At 41.4% G+C, this 23,827-nt stretch overlaps 1 protein-coding gene across 5 annotated transcripts in view; it reads right to left on the reverse strand.

Moving 5' to 3' along the window:
* The window catches only part of SLC8A1 (solute carrier family 8 member A1), a 367,453-nt gene that overhangs the window by 48,217 nt on the left and 295,409 nt on the right, over positions 1-23,827 (reverse strand). For 4 of the 5 annotated variants that reach the window (XM_035000981.1, XM_035000983.1, XM_035000982.1 and 1 more), the window contains exons 3-5: positions 14,174-14,277; positions 11,123-11,140; positions 2,562-2,692 (exon numbers count right to left, since the gene is read on the reverse strand). In XM_035000981.1, the coding sequence (XP_034856872.1) occupies positions 2,562-2,692; positions 11,123-11,140; positions 14,174-14,277 (253 nt within the window). Of the gene's footprint in view, positions 1-2,561; positions 2,693-7,183; positions 7,253-11,122; positions 11,141-11,576; positions 11,598-14,173; positions 14,278-14,820; positions 14,928-23,827 lie in introns of all 5 variants that reach the window. The other variant, XM_035000984.1, reaches the window with a different exon arrangement.

The following is a 23,827-nucleotide window of genomic DNA, read 5'->3' on the forward strand; positions in this document are numbered from 1 at the left end:
TCACTGCTCTTGGCCACGATAACTTAAAGCACATGACAAGCATGTCTTTTCTCTCTGGCCTCAGCCCCATTTCATCAAGCACTCTGAGTATCTTGGCTGATGCCAGTTCAAAGTTCTGTGGAGAATGTAGCAAGAAATGACCTTGATCTTTCCTAAATGTCTTGAAAACGTGGAACAGGCCTCCCCAAGGGAGCCCTCTGTTCTGATGCCAAGGCAGAGAATCCCATCACCTGGCAGATAAACAATGAAGAGAGAAACTGCTGTAAGAGCTCAACACACAGACTTGCCTCAGGAAATCTCTCTAAAGAACAAAGTTTTAAAATAAATGAAAGTTAAAATTTATGTGGAGGAAAAACCCAGGGTAGATTATAAACTTTAGTTCATGTTGACCCTGGGGGACTATGGGATAGCCTGGGTTCTACCTGGGACTTAATTTGCATATGTGTCCTCCCTTGACCTATGGGAGGAGGGGAACTGACTAAGATGAATTTGAACTTGGACCTGTTCATCTGTATTCTCCTGGAGGTTTCCTATATGCCAATGATCAACTCTCACTGCCCTAGACCTGGAAGCGACTGTTGTAACCTCACCCTCAACGGTGGGTATTAGGAAAGTCAAGCCCTTAGTCACAACATAGTAAAGAACCCAGTGGGCAAAGACAGAGTGGGACATTGTGAGGTATCACCCAGATTTGGGTCTTCAAGCAGTTCTGAGAGCTTTGAAAAAGGTCTTTAAAAGAGCTATGGTCTAGAAAAAGAAATTTCTTAAAAGGATGACATAATATCAAAATTGATATCTGAGGGCACCTCAGGGACATGCTCCCAATTTCCCTTTTGTGTTAACAGTAACTACTGATGAACTTCGAGGAGGTGGGAGGAAATAGTCTATGGGAGCTATTCTAGGAAGATAAGAACCCTGAACAAGCGAACTTAGGTAAAGAGACTGGGGGACTTTGAAATGTTCAGGCCATTGGAGTGGTTACCAGAGAGAACTCTGGACCCAAGAAAGCTTTGCTGCCTAGGAGACTGTGCCCTGCCATGCCCAACCCAATGCTTCCTCCAGAAATTTCTGTGATTGCTCCTCTTAGTCATGGGTACGTGGAAGGGGAAGGTTGAGGGTTGTCCCATAAGGGAGAAAACACACAATTACTCCCCATGAGAGCCCTGGGGGTGGGGGCAAGCTTGCACCAGGCCCTCTGATTCCAGATGAAAAGAGGGTGAATGAGGAAGAGGGAGGTTGAATACGTCTGGACAGACTGGTCCATAGAAATGGACAGTCTGAGTCATCTGTACCCCACGATCACACGGAACCTGTGTGTGTATGTGTGCCAGTCTTACGTGTAGAGTGAGGCAGGTTCTAGATCGAACAACAGCTGAGCTCTGATAGTTGGGGTCTGCCTAGAAAGCACTGGTCCCGGTCTTTACCCCTGCTCCTTCTTTCCGTGGGAATGAGTGAAAGAAACAGTGATTTGTAGCAGCCTGAAGGGGGAAGTTTAATTGCATTTTTATCTTAAAAATTCCACTTTGATTGCAAAAGACATTTTTTCTTTCTACCTGTCTCCTATCAGGCACCTCACTTTGTGGACCAATTTTAAAAAATAATTAATGGATCCAGCTAAAGGAAAAGAGACCACTGATATGAAATATCTAAGATAAAATACTGAGGCTTTCAAGTTTCTGGCCTGCTTCTTTCTTTTGAGATCCTCATTCTGGTTTTGCAAAGAGGAGCAGAGTCTGCTTTTGAAAAATAAGTGGGGAAAATACATCTGCCATCTGGGTTTGTGGTTCTGGAAAACCAGAGAACAACGTTCCTTTTCATGTCCCACTGCAGAAGTCAAGTGTGGCTCTCCTGAAGGGTCTTCTCAGACATCAGGGCTGTGTGCACGCAGTGGGATGGAAGGTGGGATAGGGGGCAGAGGGAGCACCTAAGATGGACAGGAAGTTTCACCTCAAAATGCTAAGCTTACCCTAAGGTCCATCTGATTAACTTCTGAAAAATTACTTTCATCACCCAGAGAACCAGGAACCCAATTTTATCAGCTCAATTGTAAACTCTCTGGTTATAGGCACTATATACCTTCGGTATGTTGACTGTGCTAATAGGTCCTAGGATCTGAAGAGGACTAAATATAAATGAGAACTTGTCAATGGGATGGATGTGCTATAGGGAGAGCTTACCATCTCCCCTCCACAACAAAAGCCTCCTAATTGTCAGCAGTGCGAATGCTTTGCTTCTGATAGATTTATTCCCTTCAAATACAGCCTGGTCCCTTCCACACAGAACAATCTCTACCTTTGCTTCTTCCTTGCTATCCCCTCGGACAACGTCCTCCCTTTGGGGCACCCCTGACCCTATGCAGGGACAGATGCCACCCTCTGGACCCTGGTTCTGATACTGTTTGGTTTGCAGGACCTCTTGGTTTCCTACCAACTTTCCAATTCTAGTTCTGCTCTGAAAAGCTTCTCGGTTAATGAGCCGGTTCCCGAAATTGCTAACACTATGAGTAGTCTTGGTTCCAAACTAGGCCTGGCCTCCCCTGTGGGCAGTGTTGGTAAGCATACCTTGAATTCATAGGATTCTTCAATGATCACTTCCAGCTTGGTGTGTTCTCCCAGAATGGGGCGCCCCATTTCTGCAATGCGCCTCTCCTCTTCCTCTTTGCTGGTCAGTGGTTGCCTGTCATCACATTCCTCTGTGAAAGGGAAGGGCAAGAAAGTTAGCAGTGTGCTCAATCCTCTTTGGAAATCCCTGTTTTCTGCTACAAGAAAACCAAGAAGGAAGGAAGCCCTGATGACCCACCAAAAGTCCCTCGGGCGAGATCATCAGTCGAGGGGAGAATTGGACAGAGGCTCTGGGCAGGTCAGGCAGCACATCACTGTTGTGCTTGTTGACCGCAAGTGGATATGATGACCCACAACCTGAGCATAAGCCAATGTGCAGATCAGGAAAGCAAGATATAGACGCATGTCACCGAGAAAGTCTCTGCCTGCACATTGTCCCTGTTGAGGGAATCACCTAATTGTCCCCTGTGATGCTGGGTCATCTGGCTGTTTGCACACATTCCCTTAGCAGGTGACCAAAGGAACCACAATGAAAAATGCTAGAGTCACACAAGGGATGGAGGAATCTGGCCTCTTCCTCTCCACTTTCTAGAGGCAACAGAAAATGCCCCAGGGCCCACGAGTTGGCGGAAGGGAAATTCTGATCTTAGCCAGAGCCCCTGTTGCAAGTTAAGAAGCAAAACATCCATTCCATTTCACCAAGATGCCTGTTTGCTCTAGTGCTTCCTCTCTCTGGTGGAAAGTTTGCATTTGTTAGGAAGACCTTGACCACATTCATCTTAAAGTAAACAGGGAGGGCAAAGGTGAGGCCTTTGGGAGTTAATACTACTCACCATGTAAGCGTGATTATTTCCAGAACCACCATGTAGCTGACACTCCAGGAGAGGCTAGTGGGTGTTAAGAAAATGTTAATGGACTTGAGAGTCCATTAATGAGAGGAAGCTCACAGTTGGCTCCTCTCTGTGTGAAGATCATTAGGATAAATCCCAGACTGAAAAGGCCATGCACATGTGAAGGGCAAACAATGTTCCTATAATCACGCTACCTCCTTATCCTTCAGGCCCAGGATGCTGGAACAAGACAGGCTACTTTCCCTCAGAGTCAAGTCAAATGTACTTCATCTCCAAGGAAGTAGTATGGTGGTATGGAAAGACCTCAGCCCTGATGCTTTTGCTTCTAGAACTTTCCAGGCAAACCGCCTGCAGTAGGAATCTGTTGACTGAGGAAAACATGAGAAAGGGAGGGACTTCTAGCCCACCCTTCTTGCCTTTTGCCTTTAGGCATCAGCTCTGTAGGAGTCCACACCTCTCATTCCCTCCAAAGACATGGTTTCCCTCTGCTGAGGACCTTGCTGTGGTGGTTCCATTTGATGCTCTAGCAAATTTTGTAGAGAACTGGTTCCTAGGCAGGTGGTTCACTGCTAGGGCACGGAGCAGAGGGGCTAGGGATACCGCTAGCATTTTATATATACCAAGTGTCAAAACCTACCCAAGGCAGAAGCAGAATGGAGCATATTAATTAATTCTTTAGTATGTACTCAATAGTGTCTTCCTAAAGGAATATTTTAGAATCTGCTTTTCTATTCCCAGTTTTTACGGGGCCCCAAGGAAATTAGATAAAGACTAAAAAATACGTGATTCTGAACTGGCCAGAAACTGCTGAAAGTTAGTATATGCAAAGGAGAGGAGATTACTTTTAACTGTAAAAGTAGTAATGTGTTTTATAGTAGGCTCGGGAAGTTATGACCCAAGAGAGGGCAAAGGGTTACAACTGGTGTGCGTAGGATTTGTCCTTGAAATTATGTGTAGTCAAGGAAGTGGGACGCTGGGATATGTGATGTCCAATCTACCCAGTGCTCAAATCAATCATATTGTGATTCCCACTGCTTTCTGATCCTTGAACCCAGGATAAGGTTGTTGGTAGTTTCTTAGCAGCAGGTCACATTAGTGTCTTTGGTCAAAACCTTGGCTGAACATGGATGTCTTAGAGACGTACATCAAATGAAAATTATTTTTCCAGAAGAACAACTGGGTTTATTTTTGATTTGCAAAGCCATTGGGAGAGAATATTTATTATGGCTTCCTTTTCTGTCATTTACTTATAAGTGGTAAGTTGCTTTAAATGGGGTTCAAGGCAATTTAGGTAGAAAACTGGGGAAATTACAAAAGAAAGGTGACGTGGTAGCAGTGTTTAATACCATATTTCACAAAATGAAATTATTTGGAACATGGTATTAGATAAATGGACATGGTAGTAAATGAAATCAAATCACAGTGATTAAAAAGGTTATTCCCTTTTTAATCATCTTTCAGTCCTTTGGATCAGGAAGAAATGCTTCGTTTGGTACCATTATGCCTGTAACTAGTTCCTGACATTTGTTCTATGCATATAAAGATCCTTTGTTCATTGCTCACATGGGAGGTGAGGCAAAGAGATGGGACAACTTCTAGTGCAGCAAGGTAAGGGCTGAGGGGTCAGGGTGGGGAAGCAGCTTGCTCTGCCTAAGGGAGTCAGGGAAGACTTCAGGAAAGAGGACATATTTAAAACTGGCGTTGAAACCTGCAGAGAAGCTTGCCAGGGGAAGGTGGTGCTAAGGTTGGGGTAGGAGGTGGTAGAGTAAGAAGGGGCATTCCACAGACAGAAGTCAAAGCACAAAGGCATAATGTCATGGAGGGGTCAGGGCTATTTTCACTTAGTAAATGTCACGAACATTTAAGGGAAAATTCTATGTAATGGAGAGGAGACAACTGGATCGTTGCTCTACAACGATCCTGATAAATTAGTATCTATGGTGCAGATTTTTGATACTGGCAAAGAAGAGAGCTGGGACTATGTTTTAAAAAGTGTCCTCTCGGGCGCCTGGGTGGCTCAGTTGGTTAAGCGACTGCCTTCGGCTCAGGTCATGATCCTGGAGTCCCTGGATCGAGTCCGGCATCGGGCTCCCTGCTCGGCAGGGAGCCTGCTTCTCCCTCTGACCCTCCCCCCTCTCATGTGCTCTTTCTCTCTCTCTCTCTCTCATTCTCTCTGGCTCAAATAAATAAATAAAATCTTTAAAAAAAAAAAAGTGTCCTCTCTTTAGTATCTTTTATTGATTGGGGAAATAGTTGAACACCATTTTTTGGGATCGTCTATTATGTTTGCTTCCTTTTCACTTTATTTTTGTTTGTTTTGTTTTGTTTCCTTTTCACTTTGAACGCTGGATCAAATGCAGCCCATTTCACTCTGGCCACGTCAGTTTCACCTCCTTATTTATGCCCCAGTGACAACATGCTGCCGTTTTAGTTTTGCTTCTCAGACAGAAAAGTCATTCTCTGTTTCTGTCTCTCCATACAGATACATGTACGCTTTTTAAATTCACCATATTTTACTGAGAAGTTGATAATCAATCACATAACATCACGGTCTTAACTAACTAACACAACCTAAAGATCAAATGGATAATTCATACCCCCTGCCAAAATCTGTATTGACAGGACATAAAACCAGCCTGTGATAAAACCACCAGTAGAGGACGTCCCTTCTTTTGAGTAATTGATTTTGCAAATGACAAATTCCAGAAGCTCCTAGGTACCTGGGATGTCTGAAAAGGCTGCTGCTAATGCTTTCTGGCTCAGCTGCTCTTTGAAGGGGAAGGGCTCAGAGGGAGAATCCCTATTAGAAAACAGAGCAACCACAGGCAGATCTGCACCTGAGGAGCTACTGTTGCTATTCTTTCACGTCGTGGCAATCTTTAATCTTAACCAACAATGTCAAATTCGGAAAGGGGTACAAGGCCAGCGGTGGGACACTTTGCTCAAGGTTATTTTAATCCTTCACTCAGATCTGTGCTGTGACAAGTCTGAGAGTAGAGACCTCTTGACAGTTTTCAGCACCTGACTGGCCTTGCTGGTTAGAGCCTAAGGAGACTGGTCTATTTATTTCCACTAGGAATATTCTGGAACAAGTCTGCAGTCAGGTCTTGGTATCATGATTATCGAGTAGGGAAGTGGCATGTGAGGATGAGGAAAGGAAGAAATGTGTCTCCCACCATGGCCAGTGACGGCAATGGGGATGACTGAGGAATGACCATCCCTGTCCTCACGCAGACTTGGAGATGCTGCCTGGGCTCTAAGCTTACAGTAGACCCGGGATGGTTGTATGATCCTCTAGTCACCCTGGCGATGTTCCCTCTGAAGAACCCCCACAGATGTACTATCACCCATGCATATGTGGCTAACATTGCCTGGAGGCAAGAGGGCAAGTTCTAGAAAGAAGTACAGCTTGCTTTTAAAGAAACGCCATTATACTTGGAAGGAAAGACCCGTGTTTGAGGAGGGAAATTTGGAAGAAATCTGGAATCTATTGAAACTTGAGAGCGAGAGGTCATGGCGGTCAACCTTCTTTGCAGGCCCGTGCTGCTCCCTCCACCAGGCCTCCTGTCCTGCGTGGATGCGCGTGTGTTTTGTTACGGACCCACCATGCTCGGAGCTTCAGAGAAACCACTGCACCATTTAGCAATGTTCTAGTGGGGACACGGGCCAAACTGTGCTACTTTAATGTCTAAAGACTTAAAGGACACTTGAAGGCAGTTAACTTCAAGCAAATTAAACCGTGGTTTTCAAAGACCATGATGCACTGAGTACCTGCAATGATGATTACAGTAGAGGGAATAGGATGTTCTCTAGCATGAACTTTCCGGAAGACAGGTTGGCCTAGCGAAAAGGACAGGCAGAAAATCGTTAGAATGGACTGCGTTGGTTTGCTACCAGAGCTCTGTGGAATTAGTCGGCTAAACATCGCACCCAGATGCACACATCACAAGCAGTGTTAGTTTGGGGGTTGAGTGGTTAGAGGCCACTCCTATGGAGGCCACAGAAGTGAGCAAATAAATGGGTCAAGTGTGCTATGAGCCAAACCAGATTATGTGAATGAACCACACACTCCTCAAGAGGGGGTGCAGCTAGGTTCCTGCAGGCCTCTGAAGTGGGTCCTTGTCCTTCAAGTTACTGCTTCCAGAGGCCTCGTGAAACAATGGAAAGCACTTAGTGTGATGACAGGTAACTTGGTTTTGAAGCCTACTGTTGCCAATGACATAACCTTGAGCAGGCCATTTCCCCAGTTTCCCCACAGGTAAATGGGGATATTAGCACCTGCTCCATCCATATTACAGGTTTGTTTGAGGGTTGAGTAACTTAGCATCTGGGAACATACTTATCTATTTCCTGAGCAGTCCGACTGGGAGAAGATTTCATACACTGGTAGGCTTTGCAAGGGTCTGCCATCATCACAGTAACCATTGGGTTACCTAGGCCGAGGGTTTTCATTAAACTTCTGGCTCAGTTGACTGCCAAATCTACCTGCTGTTGGCTTCTACCAAGAGCTACCTTGAACTGATCTGAGAATCATGAGATTGGGACTTCGTGCCAACTCTGCCATATGTTTGCCATCGAAATTTGGGTAGAGCAGAGCATTTCTCTTCTCTGAGACTCAGTTTCCTCAATTGTAAATGAAGCTAAAGTTGAAGGGGATTTGTTCCTCTACCCCGGATACTGGAGTGATTGAAATGTTTTAAAAAAGCCATGTACCTTGTTAAAGTCTATTATATGATGAGCATAATATAATTGGGAAAGCAACTTTTAAAGAAGTATATTGACTTTTAATATATAACTCTATGGCTGCCTGTTTGGGGAATCAGACATGCCTTTCTCCTCTCCAAATTGAACCAGAACCCTTAATTTTTTTAAACAATACAAATTAAGGTGCTCTAGTTTCCCTCTTCCAGGGTCCCCCTCATTTCTCATTTGACTGGCATTCACACTGATGGCATTTATGTGGCATAGCTGGGCTTTGGATTGCCAAGGGGTTAAGATGAAGGTAGGAATAAAGAGACTGAAAGGGAGGAGATGAAAGTGCTGGGGTTAGAACACTCATCAAATGGCTGTGGACTTAAAGTCAGAGGGCCAGGCTCTGAATCCTGGATGGGTGATTTGGGGTAGATTAATTAATCGCTTTCAACCTTCATTTCCTCCCTATAAGTGAGAAAAATAAAATCGTACTCCATAAGGCTGAAGATTAAATGATATAATGAATACGAAATGCTTTACAAACTCTAATGAGCTATAATGTATAGGGGGTTATCATGTTATATGCCGAAAAGGTCAAGGGACAATGAGATCATAGGTTCCAACAAGGGCCTTTCAAAGAGGCAAGGTCTAGGAGCAACACGTAAAGATTTGCAAATTCCAAAATCACCTCCAGCACTTAATGTCCACCACTAATGAAATCTCTGAAATATATTGGGCTGTGGACCAAATGACTTTTTCAATTTCCATATATCCTGTTTCAAATTTAGATTTTCACACTCAGCTGCACAAAACCATATAAAAGCTGCAGGCAGAGTCCAAGGGCTAGATTAATTCTTCTCTATTGCCCCTGCATCTCAAAGCCTTGACTTCAAAGCCTCAAATTGACTTCAAAGAAAAGTTCTTTAGACTTAAAGCTGCTTTTCACTGTGTAGACCTAAGTTTTTGAACCTTCCCCAGGGCATCTATAGAGAGTGGATCCCAGGCATTCTGACCTGGATTGGGAGAAGAAGGGTCATATACTGTGAGAAGAACAGGCCAATGTAGAGATTCCCAGAGAGTTTTTGGAACATTGACTTGTTCTAACTGTATCAATTTCAAGTGTTGGGAAAAGGTGGTAACAATAGACAAACATTATTTCAAATTGAAGCCATAAGAAAGAACTTAATGAAGTAAGTACACGAAATGATAGGAATCTTTGGAAGAAGCGATTCGGTTCTCTTGAATGCAAGATGTGTCCTAGGCAGGGAATGTTGGACATTACCAGACAGATATTCTAGAACATGATATGAAGAATTCCTGAGAAAAGAAAAATAGGATTCTGTTACTACCTAGATACTTCAAGTGATAGGGAAGGAAGACCCTAAAAGCAAAATCCTGACATAGTCAATAAGGAAAATAGGAAAATATCTAAATATATCAATGCATTTTAACAAAGCATTCTATAGCCCAAGATTTTTGGTGAGGATCTCAGTATCAGGCTGCGTAAGGCTGAACGTGTTGCTAGACACTGTACTATTTCTAAAATGGTTGACTTTTTCTTTCTAATTACTTCAGAAGCCATGAAGGCTGTCTTCCCCAATTTCTACCTTCCTCAAATCTCACAAGGATAACCAACTTAAAATAAATGGAAATTCCTGCATTAGATTCAAAAATAGCGTCTTCAGCAGTGCACAGTGAGGGAGACTTGACCTGGGAGAACTTCAGATGGCTCAGATTTTAAAAATCCTCTATGAGGACTTGTCCTGTTTAACGTTTTTATCCTTTTCAATTTCTGTGTCTCTGAGAGTCTTTGGATCATTTCGTCATTAGATGCCATGTCTGGAGGGAAGCAGTGGAGAGCCAACAGCCCCTGTGAAATTGCTCGTATTCAGAAAGTTCTACTTGGGATAGAATCATCCTGGAACTACCTGATCATGAGTTTACAAGAACAGTGGTTTAATTAACCCCCAACTCCCTTACCACAGCCTTTGCAAAATTGGAATCTGGGGGAATATTTCCTCCTTTAAGTATTTTGGTTCAGCTGATTGCAGAAAAAAGATAATTACAGTAGTGTTATCTGCACAATATATAGGAAAATGCCGTGGCCAGTAGGATGCCCTTAGGGACATCTTTAACCTGCAGTTTCAGACACATCACGCTGACCATTTGATATTTCTCTCTCTCTCTCTAAATCTGCCTAGATGATTCTGAAAGGGTGGGAATAAACTTAGGGTCAAAAGGGAGGATACCATAAGGAGACACCTTCTTCCCTCTGTACACAAGAAAATAGCTTTAGAGTTGTGTTAAGTGACGTGATCAACGCAGGATGGATGCCAATATGAATTTAAGAGTTTTAAACCCTTTGAGTGGCGTTTTGGGTTTGTATAGATCACTGTGTAATGCACTTCTAGGGGTCATGTTAATAATGCTCAAACCGAAGTCCCAAAAGAGGGGCTCAGACTGGTGTCGTGGAATGAAGAGAAGGGACGGCTCTGCCCTCTGCTATCAGGGCATCATATAGTATTAGGAGACCGAGCTTGGTCCTGGATGTCAATCCCTATATTTCCTTGAGGCCAGCGATTGTCTTATCTAATCTGGTACCCTGGAGCATCTAGCAGAATACACTGCACATCATCAGCACTACATGAACATTTTCAAATTGACCAGTATCAAAATGTGAACAGTTACAGGTTCTCCATACAGATTTGCTTGTACATAAACACAACACACACATTGTTAATGTGTACAATGTTAAGTGTGTAAAATCAGCAAGAGCACACCTTGTGCCACAGCTAAATGTTAACACAGGTTACATAAAATGTGGTTTTGGTTTGATTTTTAAGGGCATTTGGGGGAAAATGAAGAACATTAAAAAAAAATCTGTCTTACCATATAGGTATTTTCCTTCGTTCAAAGCAAATAAAAAAGAGAAACAATTTTTTAAAATGTAAACAACATATGGCGAAGACAGAAAGCAAAAAAATAAAAATTGACGTCATTAGCTTTAAAAATTCATACCTGTTATTGTGAAGCCACCTAAAAAAGAAAAAAAAAGAAGAAATGTTACAATTTATTTAACTTACATTCTAAATGACAAATACCAGTGACATCGGACTGCCTGGCCACCCATCCAAGATACAACAACTTGCCAAATTACATTTACAATTAAGAAAAATCGGGTAACATCCATTCGTGATTTAATCACTACTCATTCTTTTAAGATTATGGGACTTAGTGCACACATTTCATTCTTGTGCAGACCTAAGCAATCACTGGTTTTTAAAAAGATCATACTAAGCTAAAAATGGAATATTAACTATCTAACCTACACAAAAAGGAGGCCAATGGCCCTACACAACAATCCTGCCAGTAAATCAATAGAAATAAAGGTCAGAAAACTACTGTACCACCTGATATTCATGGAAAATCACCTAGAGAAATGGAAAGGAAATGGAAGAAATGAAATGCTTACCAAGCTCATTCAATAACAGGGCTGTGGAGGAAACAGACAAAGACAACACAGAATAAGAGACCAGATGAATAATGAAAGTAAGAGGAATATCAGCAGAAAGAAATCCAGGCAGATCTGATTCCAGTGGTGGGAAGGCCCTGCTAACGTGGGTGCCTCCGAGGGAAATGTGGCATTGGGAATAATTTCTAATAAACAATCCCAACACTAAGTTTTTGCAAATGTGTGTGACTTATTATATATGGATACAATTCCCCTTATCTGTTATTTCTTGGCATTTAATAAAACATTTCTACTATATATGTTTACATATAGTAAATGTATCTAGTTTACCAAATAGAGTAGAAATGTTTTATGAAGTTAATCTTAACTTCATTTGAGTGAGTCTTCCTCATTAAATATTGCCCAGGAGTTACTGAATTCAACATATGGAAGTCTTAAATCATCCAGGATCTCAGGTGTGACACCTTTCGTTCAATGAAAACAGATAAAACATCTTCGGAAATTCCATTTTGGCTGCCCTGCCTGAAGGAGACTTTGGTCCAACGTAAAGCTCTCCCTGGAGGTTCTATTTGCATGGTATTCCTTGGCCGTCAAGGGATGCTTATGTTTTTTAAATCCTCAAAATTTGGGTGCCAGGAATTTGCATTTACTTGTGTGTCCTCTATGACTTCTGCATGTTATAATTAGACAATCACAATTCTTCTTGTGGACACATAATTCCATGGAAACTGACAAGGCAGGTGGTGGGGAGGGGGCATCGCATCCCATAATTTGTCTTCCAAGTTATGTGCTTTAAACCCAGACTATACAGTAGCACTTTATTTTGGTGAAAGCTCCCTAGCTAAACATATTATATAAATTTCTTCAGGAGCTGTGGAGGGGAATGCTACAATTCTGTTTTCCGCCCCATTTTCCTGCTAACGGTTAGTGGCATTAGAGGATACTTTCTAAAACAAGTCAGTAATTTTATTTATAGTGACAAGAATCCACTTGGAGGGTGTGAAACCAGATAGTGCTATCAAGGAATTTTAATTTGCTTTTACATGAGGGCATATTTTACTAAAACGACAATTGAAAGAGCTGTATCCAAGATGCTCTTCCTTTAGATAAAAGACAGTGTTTTGGAGGAATACATTTAGAAGTAAGTGCTTTTTTCCTGTATGCTAATGAGGCATTTTTGATCCCATCTTTGTAAGAAATCAGCTCAGTTTTCTAGTGCCTTTTCCTTCTGCCTACTGCCTATGAAACATATTAAATAGCCGCATTAAAATGGGTCCCCAGTGCTCCATTCTCCATCATTCCAAACGGCTCCTGTTACCATTTGGGACATGATTAGGTCAGAGACATACATTTTTTTTTTTCCTTTTTCTGATGGACTCTGAAGTCAGCGAGTTCTTACAAATGTGAGATTAAATTCCCCCAAATGTTGGGTCCATATAGGAATTAGTCCTATATATTTGATATTTTTCCTTACATGTAAAAGTATAAATTTCTTACAAAGTGGTCCATCTAATCATCTTCTATGCCAGTCATCAATTGTTTGGTTGCAATGAGTAAGAGCTATTAATGTGTAGTAAGCTCATTTTACATGTATAATTATGTAATCCCTTTAAAGTGGCCACTGTTAGAGGATAATTGTAGGAAGCCCTTGTAAAAATTCAGAATAAAAAATTATCTTTAAGGGTGGTATAAAATTCCTGTCCTTCCTTATCAAAAATAGGTGGCAGAAAATAGAAATAAAATCAAAGAGGACAAAGAAATTGGCTTCTTTGTTCAAATATTTTCCTAAAAATATATAAGTACAAATCAACTAAAAGAAATCTAGTTATGAGGATACTGCTGTTTATTTCTTTTCTTTTTTTATTACACGTATTAGAAATTTATAGATTCTATAAGGATCAAAACACTTCAGAGCATAAGGCTGGTTAGGCCTTAAGCAAGGGCTAAATTCTTCCTAAAGGACTATATCCTTCCTACTAAAGAAAATTTGTATGACTGTAGTTTCCTACATCTGGTCCCTTTTAAATGTCATATTTGATGATATAAAAAAATCTCAGGCCAAAATGAATGCTAGAATGTGGGTAACACTACTCTTCAAGGATCTTTGTTCTTATTAAGTATATATTTTTTGAAAATTGGGTTGTCTAAAGAAGCCTAATTATTGAATTCTTCTGAAAGTTCCCATTAGTTGCCATTAGACTCATCGGTCAGTACTAATAGGTATTAAGTAGTCTTTATCATGAACGTTCAAGGGGAGATTTAGTAGTTGGAAGTACATTTTAGAACGATCCCTGAGTAGTGAATACCTGAACACAGAAATCATGCTTTTAGATCATCACTTCTGAATCACAGAAATCTCTTCTAGTATTTCTTCAATCTGCTTTCAATCAAAGTTAGTGGGCATTTCCTTGAGGAAAATGGGCATTGTTTTGGTGCATTTGTGAATTAGGGAAGGGAGATGAAACTGTTAAAGCTTCAAAGGAAATGAAGGATAGTACTTGGAGCCAAGGAAGAGGAGAGAGTTAAGTGTGAGAGTAGGAGACACGGAGAGAGAAGAGTACAATTTCTCGCTGGTATGTCTTTGTATACTCTCACACCTTTCATTCCTCTTCTTATCCATTTTGGTTCCTCAAGCACAAGGGAGAAACTGCACTCTTTCTCATATTCCTCACGGTCAAATATTCTAATGGTAATGATCTTCCTGTGGGAACACAAGACAAAGGCAAAACAAATGGTTGGAGTCACACGCTCATGCTAGGTGTTCACCAAGCTGCATGTTACCGTGATGTTATGGAAGGGAGAACTGGCAACACATGGACCTCGCAAGTATGTAATAGGGCATGGCAGCTACTCTCAGTGGGCCCCCATGACCTTGTCTCCTCGTTTGCCACTTTCACAAATGCTTCCTGCTTCAATGAGCTGGCAGGAAGCACCCCGACTTAGGAAGAGAAATCAGAACGTGGGCTTCATTTTGGTATGGCCAGCATCAGGACCACCCTTCCCAGAAACAGGCCGGATTGACTGCCCTGAAAATTGGTCTCTCGGATCTGCCATGTGCAGAGTGGCTAGAATTGGCCGATGGAGCTACAGGCTGGGCCCGCTGGGGCCCGGGGGTGAGATCTATGCCCTGTTACATAGGTGGAGGGATGTGTGTGTTGTGAGCCACGTCTGAAGAGTGCAGGCATCCAGGGGTGGCACAGGCCAGCAGAAGCTGTTGGGCTCAGCCCTGGAGCAGCTTCCCCACCTTTCTTCTCACTCATCTCCACCAGGCGGGGCTCTCCAATCTCAAGGAAGAAGGTCTTGTTTTTCTCATACTCCTCATCATCAATTACCTTGACTGATATTGTTTTGCTGAAACAGAGAGAATAGAAATTGACGAACAAGGGGAAGAGGAAAGAGAAGGAACATAGAGAAGAGGAAAGCAAGGTTAACAAGTTGCACTTCCAGACAAATGGCAACTGAGAAACTTCTGTACTGTGACTCTCTTCTTCCAGGAGGGGTATGGGATAGGTCTGGAAGATTGGAGAGGTCACCCAAAGCACAGCTCCCCTGCCCAAGGCCATGGAATGATTTTAGGTAACATAGAGCACTCAGGACTCATAGGTTTATCATCACCATGAGAAGGAAAAGCAGAAGAACACAGATCACAATAATAAGAAAAGAAAAATATATTTATTTAGTAAATGCCTTAACCGTAGGATTGTCTGAACCATGCCCTGGAATTTACTCGATTAGAACAAATCAGTAAATCACATCAAAATATCAGAAGAGGTTATCTGTGAGTGATAGGCTTATGGGTCATTTTTCTTGGCCTTCATTCTGCTTTACTGTATTTCCAAACATAGTATTTTTGTACTAAAATGTTAGTAAAGTAATAAATGTATAAGACCATCACAAAATAAAATCAAACTCTTTAATCTTACCCCACCCAATGTCCCAGAATCGAACTCTTATTCAGGCTAGTCAGATTTTCCACCTAGATCACAAAGGGAAAATGTTCAGGTTTTATTTGTCTTTCTAAACATGGAAGCTGAGGCTTCCCAGTAGCTATTTTGAAAGGTGGGGGATGGGGAGTCATGATGCTATAGTGATTTTCAACCCTCCAAAGCTGAGTTTCAACTTTGACAAAATATACTATTTACACCACTTTCAAACCCCACCCACACACCAAGGCATTTAGTTAAGAATTTTTCCCGTAATCCATCTGTTAGCACTTCTAGCCTTAGGGTCCTCTGGTTGTGAGTGAAATGGCAGACTGTAGGACAAATGCAAATATTATGCAAATCTCAATTTCCCATAAGCCTGATGACTCTGAAGATATATCTAATGTTACCTTCTAATTAATAAGGGCTTAATCACTTCCTATATTACCACTTACTCAGAGCCCCCTAAACACTTATTTGTCCTTGAAAAAATTTTTTTTTCCAGTAACACTGGCCAAGAACATTTCTGACTAAAGATTTTGAAACACTGAGTTTACACAGACGCGTAGTTTTAGTCATCGACATTATTTAGTTTGGGTGGAATTTTCTAGGTCTTCTGGAAGGAAATTAGTTTGTAACCCCCCCCCCTTTTTTTTTAAAGAGAGGGAGAGTGAGGTGGGAAGGGTGTGAGGGGGAGGGAGAGAGGATCTAAGTGGGCTCCACCCTGAGATCATGACCTGAGCTGAAATCCAGAGTTGGACACTTAACTCACTGAGCCACCCAGGTGCCCCCCCTCTTTTTAAAAAATTATTGATCAAAGCCACCAAGTTTTATTTATACCTATATATGCCAAAGAGCATTGGTCTTCTTTCCTAGTATAAAGGAGAAGAAAGGTAGAAGTTGCTTTTAATTCTCTGAATTTCCTAGCCCCTAATGCTAAATGCTTTAGTCTTGCTTTCTTGGGTTAATACTGTAGAAGTGAGATCAAATGATTGCTTCTGGTCCTCTGGAGCCCCATAGCCAGCTCTCTGCTCCTCAGCTTACGAACATCCCCATATGATGCCCATATCCGATTTCTCATTACTAAGGAGTTGGACTCATGACAGTGCCTTTTCTTTCCTATCTCAGCTGCGTCCTCAAAGACTGAAATACTAAGGCCAGATGAGCAGCTGTATATGACTAAAGCAATAATCATTTTTTCAGAGTAGTCAGATATTTACAAACTTCCAACGGTGTGACAAAGTCCAACTACATGTACGTAGTGAACAGTTGCTGTCTAACTTCTGAAACTATTCTCTGGAATTGATTATTTACTATTGATTGATTATTTACACTATTTACTCAGTGTGTGTATGTATGTGTGTGTGTGTATAAATGTATATAAAATCACTCTACCCTGACTACACTAGGATATCTGATCATTCCTCAATCTCCAAAAGTTACAAATTATTAAAGAAAGCGCAAGAAGATATAAGAAGTGATGATACATGTGCTCTTTATTTCAGAACTAGATTTGATGTTATAAGTGAAATCAAATTTATTCTACAAAAACCTGCCAAAAGTTTATCCTTTTTGTCATCAAACTTATGCATTTTGGATTTCTATCTTCCTGCCTTATAATCATAAACTACAGTTGTTCAGCTCTACTAAAGCAATCAGCCATAAGACCAAGTGTGGAAAAGCGTTAATGGGCATCAGAAGGGCCATGCTACCATCTTTTGGAGCTCATGGCCCAGCATTTGTTATCACTTCATGATAGGGTACACAAAGGTGGATGCCATGTTGCAATGTTCTTGCTTATATTACCTAAAAACATTTGACTTCTCTTTCTCCATCTTGTGCTCCCAACCCAACCTACATCACATCACATGTTTTATTAGATTGAAGAAATAGAGTACAGTAGAGATGGCTGGTGGAGCCTGGCTAATAGGGTGCCTTTGTTTAGAAAAAGCTTCCAGTTTTATTCCCAAAGAGCAACATGACAACTCATTCAGAAATAAATAGAAGCAACCAAATAACATTGTTTCTTATTCTTGGCAAATTTAATCCTCTATTGTCCTAACAGCTTTATTTTCTATACTCTGAGTAGCTGATGAGTGTGAGATATATGAAGCCCCACACAATTTGTTTGCATAATAAAATAAGCACTGAAAGTTTATCTTTAGATTATCACTATTTACTAGGATAATAATCCTTAGAAAATGTTTCAGTATTTGATAACTGTGACACTGGAAAATCAAAGAAGAAGAAAAAGAAACCAGTATTTCTGTAGGTGCCTGGCCAAGACACCTAAAATAGATGGGATTTGCATAATGGCATATTTCAAAATCATTAATAATACCATCAGTAGTGCCCCTGACAGGGGGAGCCATTAAATTAGAAATTGATTTTGGTGCTCTTGCATAGTAAAATGATTAATAGGAAGCTTGCTTATTAAAGAACATTTCAGTCCATTTAAAGAGGCAGGATAAAGTCAATCCTTATGAATTAGCCCTTTGAATCAAGAGAGGTAAAAATCAGAAGGGATTGCTAATGCTCAACTTTCGCTTCTCCCCCCAGCAAAGGTAGCAAAGTTGAAATTAACCAATGTAATTTTTAAAGGAACAGATCCTTAGGCTGTCCCTAGCTCACTTCCCAGAGCCTAATGCCACCTCTTTCATCACATGGGAAGTTACAGGAGATGGGGCACATTTGGTGAGGACTCCAGGTATAGTATGATAATCAGCAGAGGCATGCCTCTGTTCCTCACAATTCCACAGTGGATATAAATCTCAAGGATTGAAGGGACCTTAGAGGTTCCCCCCATTGGCACCCTCTCCGCCTCCCCCCTCCCCCATTGCCACACCAATCCCACAGTCACTGAGCTTTTGCTCTGTCATAAGGACTCCTTCTCCCTGAGAACACAGATTCATGCTGGCTATCTTTTGTTCTCTTTACCAACGGGATGAAGTCATGTTTTTTTTCTTTAGATTGACAGGTTAACCCAAACAAGACTGGAACAGTAAGGCAGACACAGCCCTTCATCCAATGGCAACTCTTATGCTCTTATTGCCCCAATAAGGAACAAATAGAAAAATTGATGTCATGCAATTTTCAACTACCATAATTATGAAGAAGGTAATGAGAACTTTTCATTTGATTTTTTCTAAAAAGTTCTAAAGTTGAATAGTGTACTATAAAAATGATGTTTTCTGGAAACTAGCAAAGCAGTTAACAAATCTTATGATAACACTAAATAATTGGCCAAAGTTTTTATGGAAATCCATCTTGGTTCCATTTCTAGGGGGAAAAAAGGATTTGATTAAGAAAGACCAGTTTATTGAGTGGAAAAATGCAGGTCATTCCTTTGATTTTTTTTCTTTTTTTTTTTTTTTTTTGCAGTGCTTTTCCTTTGGTAATACTAAACCAACATCTATACTTGACTTCTCAGTCTCTCTCTTATCTGACGGGTCTCAAAGACCTGAGAACCTTCCAACATTTTACCAAGGAGTTCGTATGTCTGGTGGTGACTCAGGCAGATGGTGGAAAGGAAAGAAAGAGGTGGTTTTATTAGTGGAGGTAAAGAAAAGAAAAGAAAATTTTGTTAAAATATACTCCGATCTCTCCTCAGTAAGCCAAAGTAGCATCTGGGCCTCTTTTTCTATTTCTGCCTTGATTTGCCCTTCTGTGGTTTCTTTTTCTCAAGACTGCCCTTGATGTTAGAAGACGTGAGAAAAAGATAAGTTTGGAACGTTAAAGTGAAGAGACTCTTCTTTTAAATCCCCGTGCAAAAGATTTTAGTGAGGATTTCACATATTTAGATGCTGCAATGGCTGCTTTAAAAATTATTATTAAAAAAATTAAACTCTCTTTAGGCATACTGAGAGGTCAATGGACCTATGAGCACTTTACATTTCTTAATTCACCTGTCTTCGTAACAGCCCTAGAAGTAGCTTCTGCTACTTACCATTCACAGAGGAAACAATGACTCAGAAGTTAAATAACTCCCAAGGTCACACAGTGAGATTCCTGTAACTGGCTCCACAGACTGATACCTTCAATTATATGACCCACAAAGTTCCTTATTCATTCAGCTGTGCAGTATTTTTATGACCACTTTAAAGGATCTGGATCATTATTTTAAATTAATATAAAGGTTTATTGTTTTATCCTTATGTTAACAAGGACTGCCTAGATTAGCAATGATAGAATTTCAACTCTGTTTTTAAAAGGAGAGGAGCACATCTATTTTATGACGGCTGTCCTAAAAAGTTGAATCCTTGAGGAGATAGAGGTCCTATTAGAAGTAATTGAAAAGTGCCATGAATATGTAGGGGCTCAGCAATTCTGAGAACTTTGAGGCACTAACCAGTAGCCTCCACTTCCCGGGGGGGCTTGTTAGAACTACAGAATCTCCAGGTCCGCCCCAGACCCACCAAATCAGATCTACATATTAACAGGATACCCAGATGATGCAATGCATGTGAAAGTTTGGGAAGCATGGATCTAGAGAGGACAATGTGTTCTTTTATTAAGTCAGAGAATGAATTAAGAGGCTGGTAAAAGCTGGGCTTGTGTTTTGGACCTGTCTGCATATTAGAATCACATCTGGAGCTCTGCAAACTTTGAGTGTGGGGCAGGACCCACTCAAAACCAGTGACATCAAACTCTCTGGTTATGGGGCCCCAACATGAAGATAGTTTTTAAACAATTTTCAGGTGGTTCCAGTAGGCAGCAGGGACTGGCAGCTGGCTAATGGGGGGCAAGAATGTATGCCTGATGTTTCAAAGAATGTATTAAATAAAGAACAGAATTGTGAGAAAGTCTGTCAAAACTAAATTTCAGCTCTAATTAGCAATCTAGACTGAAACATGGGAGAACCATTTTGCTTTGTTCTTCACCAGTGTTCTTTTCTGGATTACACAGAGTATTAAAATTGTTGTTTTCTCCCCTGAGGAAAGGCTGGTCTCCCCAGGCCACCTTCAGAGTATAGGTGAGAAAACACTGTCGGCTTTCTGGCAGCAGCGTTTACACTCACCCAAAGTGACTTCCTTCCCCCCAAAGTGACAGGAAGTCTGCTGATAGGCTTTTACACAATGGAAGTTCTATTTGGAGAGTAGAAAAACTAAGGATTCCAACAGCCACAGAGGACAGTAACGCCTCATATCCCCGCGCTCAGCGAACCTCTGAGCTACGTCAGCGAGAGGCCACGTTTGTGGAACTGGAAACTTTCCCCTTCAGGGCCACCACACTTAGACTCAAGAAAGAAATGACCCAGGATTGATCACATCTGAAGGCAAGAGATCTGGCAACTTCTCTGACCGCACGGTGATGTCATCAGGTGAGGCAAATTTGAAATTTCATCCCCAGTACACCTGGTGTTAAAAGCTTCAGGATAAACTCCTATTACCCAAAAAGACAAGCCAACTTAAAAATGGGCTAAAGATCTGAATGGACACTTCTCCTGAGAAGATCAACAAATGGCCAATATGTATGTGAAGAGATGCTCAACATCATTAGTTAGCGGGGAAATGCAAATGAAAGCCACAATGAGATACCAATTCAAACCCACTAAGATGGCTAGAATCAAAAAGATAATAACAAGGGTCGTAGAGAACATAGAGTGATTAGAACTCTCTTACACTGCTGGTAGGAATGTAAAATGCTTGCAGCTGCTTTGGAAAAACCTAGCAGTTCCTCAGAAATTGAAAGATAGAGTGAACTTATGACCCAGCAATTCCACTTCTAGGCATATAAGAGATTTAAAAACATATGTCCACATAAAAACTTGTAAATCAATACTCATAGCAGCATTATTCATGAGAGCCCCCAAATGGAAACAACCTAAATATCCACCAACTAATGAATGAATAAACATAATGTGGTCTATCTACACAACGGAATATTATTCAACAATGAAAAGAAATGAAATTTTGACACACATTACTGAAGGATAGCAGAACACGCCGTCCCAAAATATGCCACTTTGGTATAATGATAATTTGGAGCTCTAGGCACCTGAAAAACAGCAGATGTAGGGAGAGGCTTTCTCTGAACTCCCCTGTCTGCCTAAAGACCAATGCTCCAAAATGAACTTGATTATCACAGATCCTCTCCCTGGGAATGTCGTCAGCCGTTATCACAGGAGAGGAGACTAGAAGTAGACGCCACATCCTGACAAACTTTGTCACAGTCATACCTCCCATCTGTTCTTCTAAGGATCTCTTCATCTTTCCTAAAAATCATCTACTTTCTCCTAAGAGGCCTTCATCCCCCACCCCATTTCCTACTAAGATGGTATTGAAGCCTACATTTCAGCTACCTTACAGAGTGACTAATTTTTCCCTGGGTGTCTCTCACGTATGCATGAGGTGTACGTGTTAATAAATTCGGGTTTTTCCCTCTTGTTTATCTTTCTTTTATTACCTGGTCTCAGCTATAAACTCTAAAAGGTAGAGGGAAATTTATTTTTCCTCCCCTACACTACAACACAGATGAACCTTGAAAACATTACATTGAATGAAAGAAGCCAGACACAAAAATTCTCATATTATATAATTCCATTTATATGAAAAGTCCGGAATAGGCAAATCCACAGGGACAGAAACTAGCTTAGTGGTTGCCTAGGGCTGACGGTTGGGGGGTAAACGGGTGGTGACGATCAATGGGTATGCGTTTTCCTTTGGGGGTGATGAAAATGTTCTACAGTTGATCGTAGCAATGGTTACACAATTCCAAAAATACACTAAAACTCATTGAATCGCATATTTTAATTAAGTGAATCTATGACATGTGAATTATATCTTAACAAAGCTGTTATTTTTTTAAAAAGCAAGCTTCCACATAAGTCCCTTAGAAAGAACTGTTTCTTGGGTGAGAAAAGGTGGTGTGAACGTTTAGGCTTTTCAGTATGGAGTTACAAAGTTTGCCAGCCCTCCAGAGGGCCGCATGCCCCAGACTGGGAGAGCCACGGGCCCCAAAGCTAAGTGCCACTGCTCAGCCTGTCAGCTCTGCTGGCCTCAGTCCATCCCTTCCCCCAGGTTCCCCGCAGAATCCATCCCTCCAGCATCAAGGGCTACTGACGTTGTACTTTAACATGCTAAGCATTTCTGGTGGCTCCGGCCTCAGGCTTGCTTCCTTGGCTGGTTTCTTTTCCCCAAAGTACAGAGTGTTATAGAAATGTCAGAAGTGGTATTTCCTTCATGGCATTTATTTAAAAAGAGAAGGAAAGGACTGTAATCCTAGGTCATGCTGCTGCCCCCTCACAGAGTCCCCAGCTCCGTTCGCATCACCTCGGGCATTTCCAGTGCCCTTGCTGGCATTCATTTCTCTCGGCCTGTGAGGAAAGATGGGCTCACTGTGGATGGCCTTTTTATCCCTTGGTTTACATGCCTGGCCCATTTTCAGCTTTTTTTTTTTTTTTTTCTTAAAAAATTGGTTTGAGGGCGCCTGGGTGGCTCAGTTGGTTAAGCAACTGCCTTCGGCTCAGGTCATGATCCTGGAGTCCCGGGATCGAGTCCCGCATCGGGCTCCCTGCTCGGCAGGGAGTCTGCTTCTCCCTCTGACCCTCCCCCTCTCATGCTCTCTCTCTCTCATTCTCTCTCTCAAATAAATAAATAAAATCTTTAAAAAAAAAAAATTGGTTTGATGAGTGGCTTGGAAATTTGGAGTTAGGGGAAGAAAGGGGCAGTCAGAGAAGACCCAGGCATTATTCTCCTCATTTTCTGTAAGTGACCCAAATCAACTCCCCTGTCCAATGAACATTCCAAATTAGGATAAAACAGGCTGCTATTCATATTATTTCTAATAACATTCTCCCATCATTTTTAGCTTAAGAGAAACTTTGGGCATGGACTCACTTGGGAATTTGCTCAAGATCCCATGTTAAGATGGGTCATAGAGGAGGGGCCAGGCCATGACTCAATCTGTTGTGTCCTTTGATGACATGTCAGGAGCATCAGACCGGGATGCAGATTACCCAAGTTCTTCTCTTGGTTCTGCCACTTTCTAGCTGAGGTTTTTGGACCAGTTCTAGCATCTTTCTAAACATCAGTGTTACCATCTATCAAATGCGGGTAATACAACTCACTTCACAGTGATGGTGAAGATCAAATCACAGGTGTCATCATTCATCAACTGTAGATGATACAACTTCACAGCGTGTTGACAAGATCAAATAATGCAATGCATGCCAAATAATTTTGCAAAGGACTGTGAGATATTAGGAACAGTTGTTATTATTAGTTGAAAAGGAGTGGTTTACTCTCTAGTTCTTACTTGCATGTTCTCCCAGCCACCAAAAAGGGTAGCAGGCTGATGGCAGAGGTGGGGGTCAGGAAATATTTGATG

Source organism: Mirounga leonina, unplaced genomic scaffold, assembly GCF_011800145.1.
Source record: "Mirounga leonina isolate KUSES-001 unplaced genomic scaffold, KU_Mleo_1.0 Mir_125, whole genome shotgun sequence".
Classification (NCBI taxonomy): Eukaryota; Metazoa; Chordata; class Mammalia; order Carnivora; family Phocidae; genus Mirounga; species Mirounga leonina.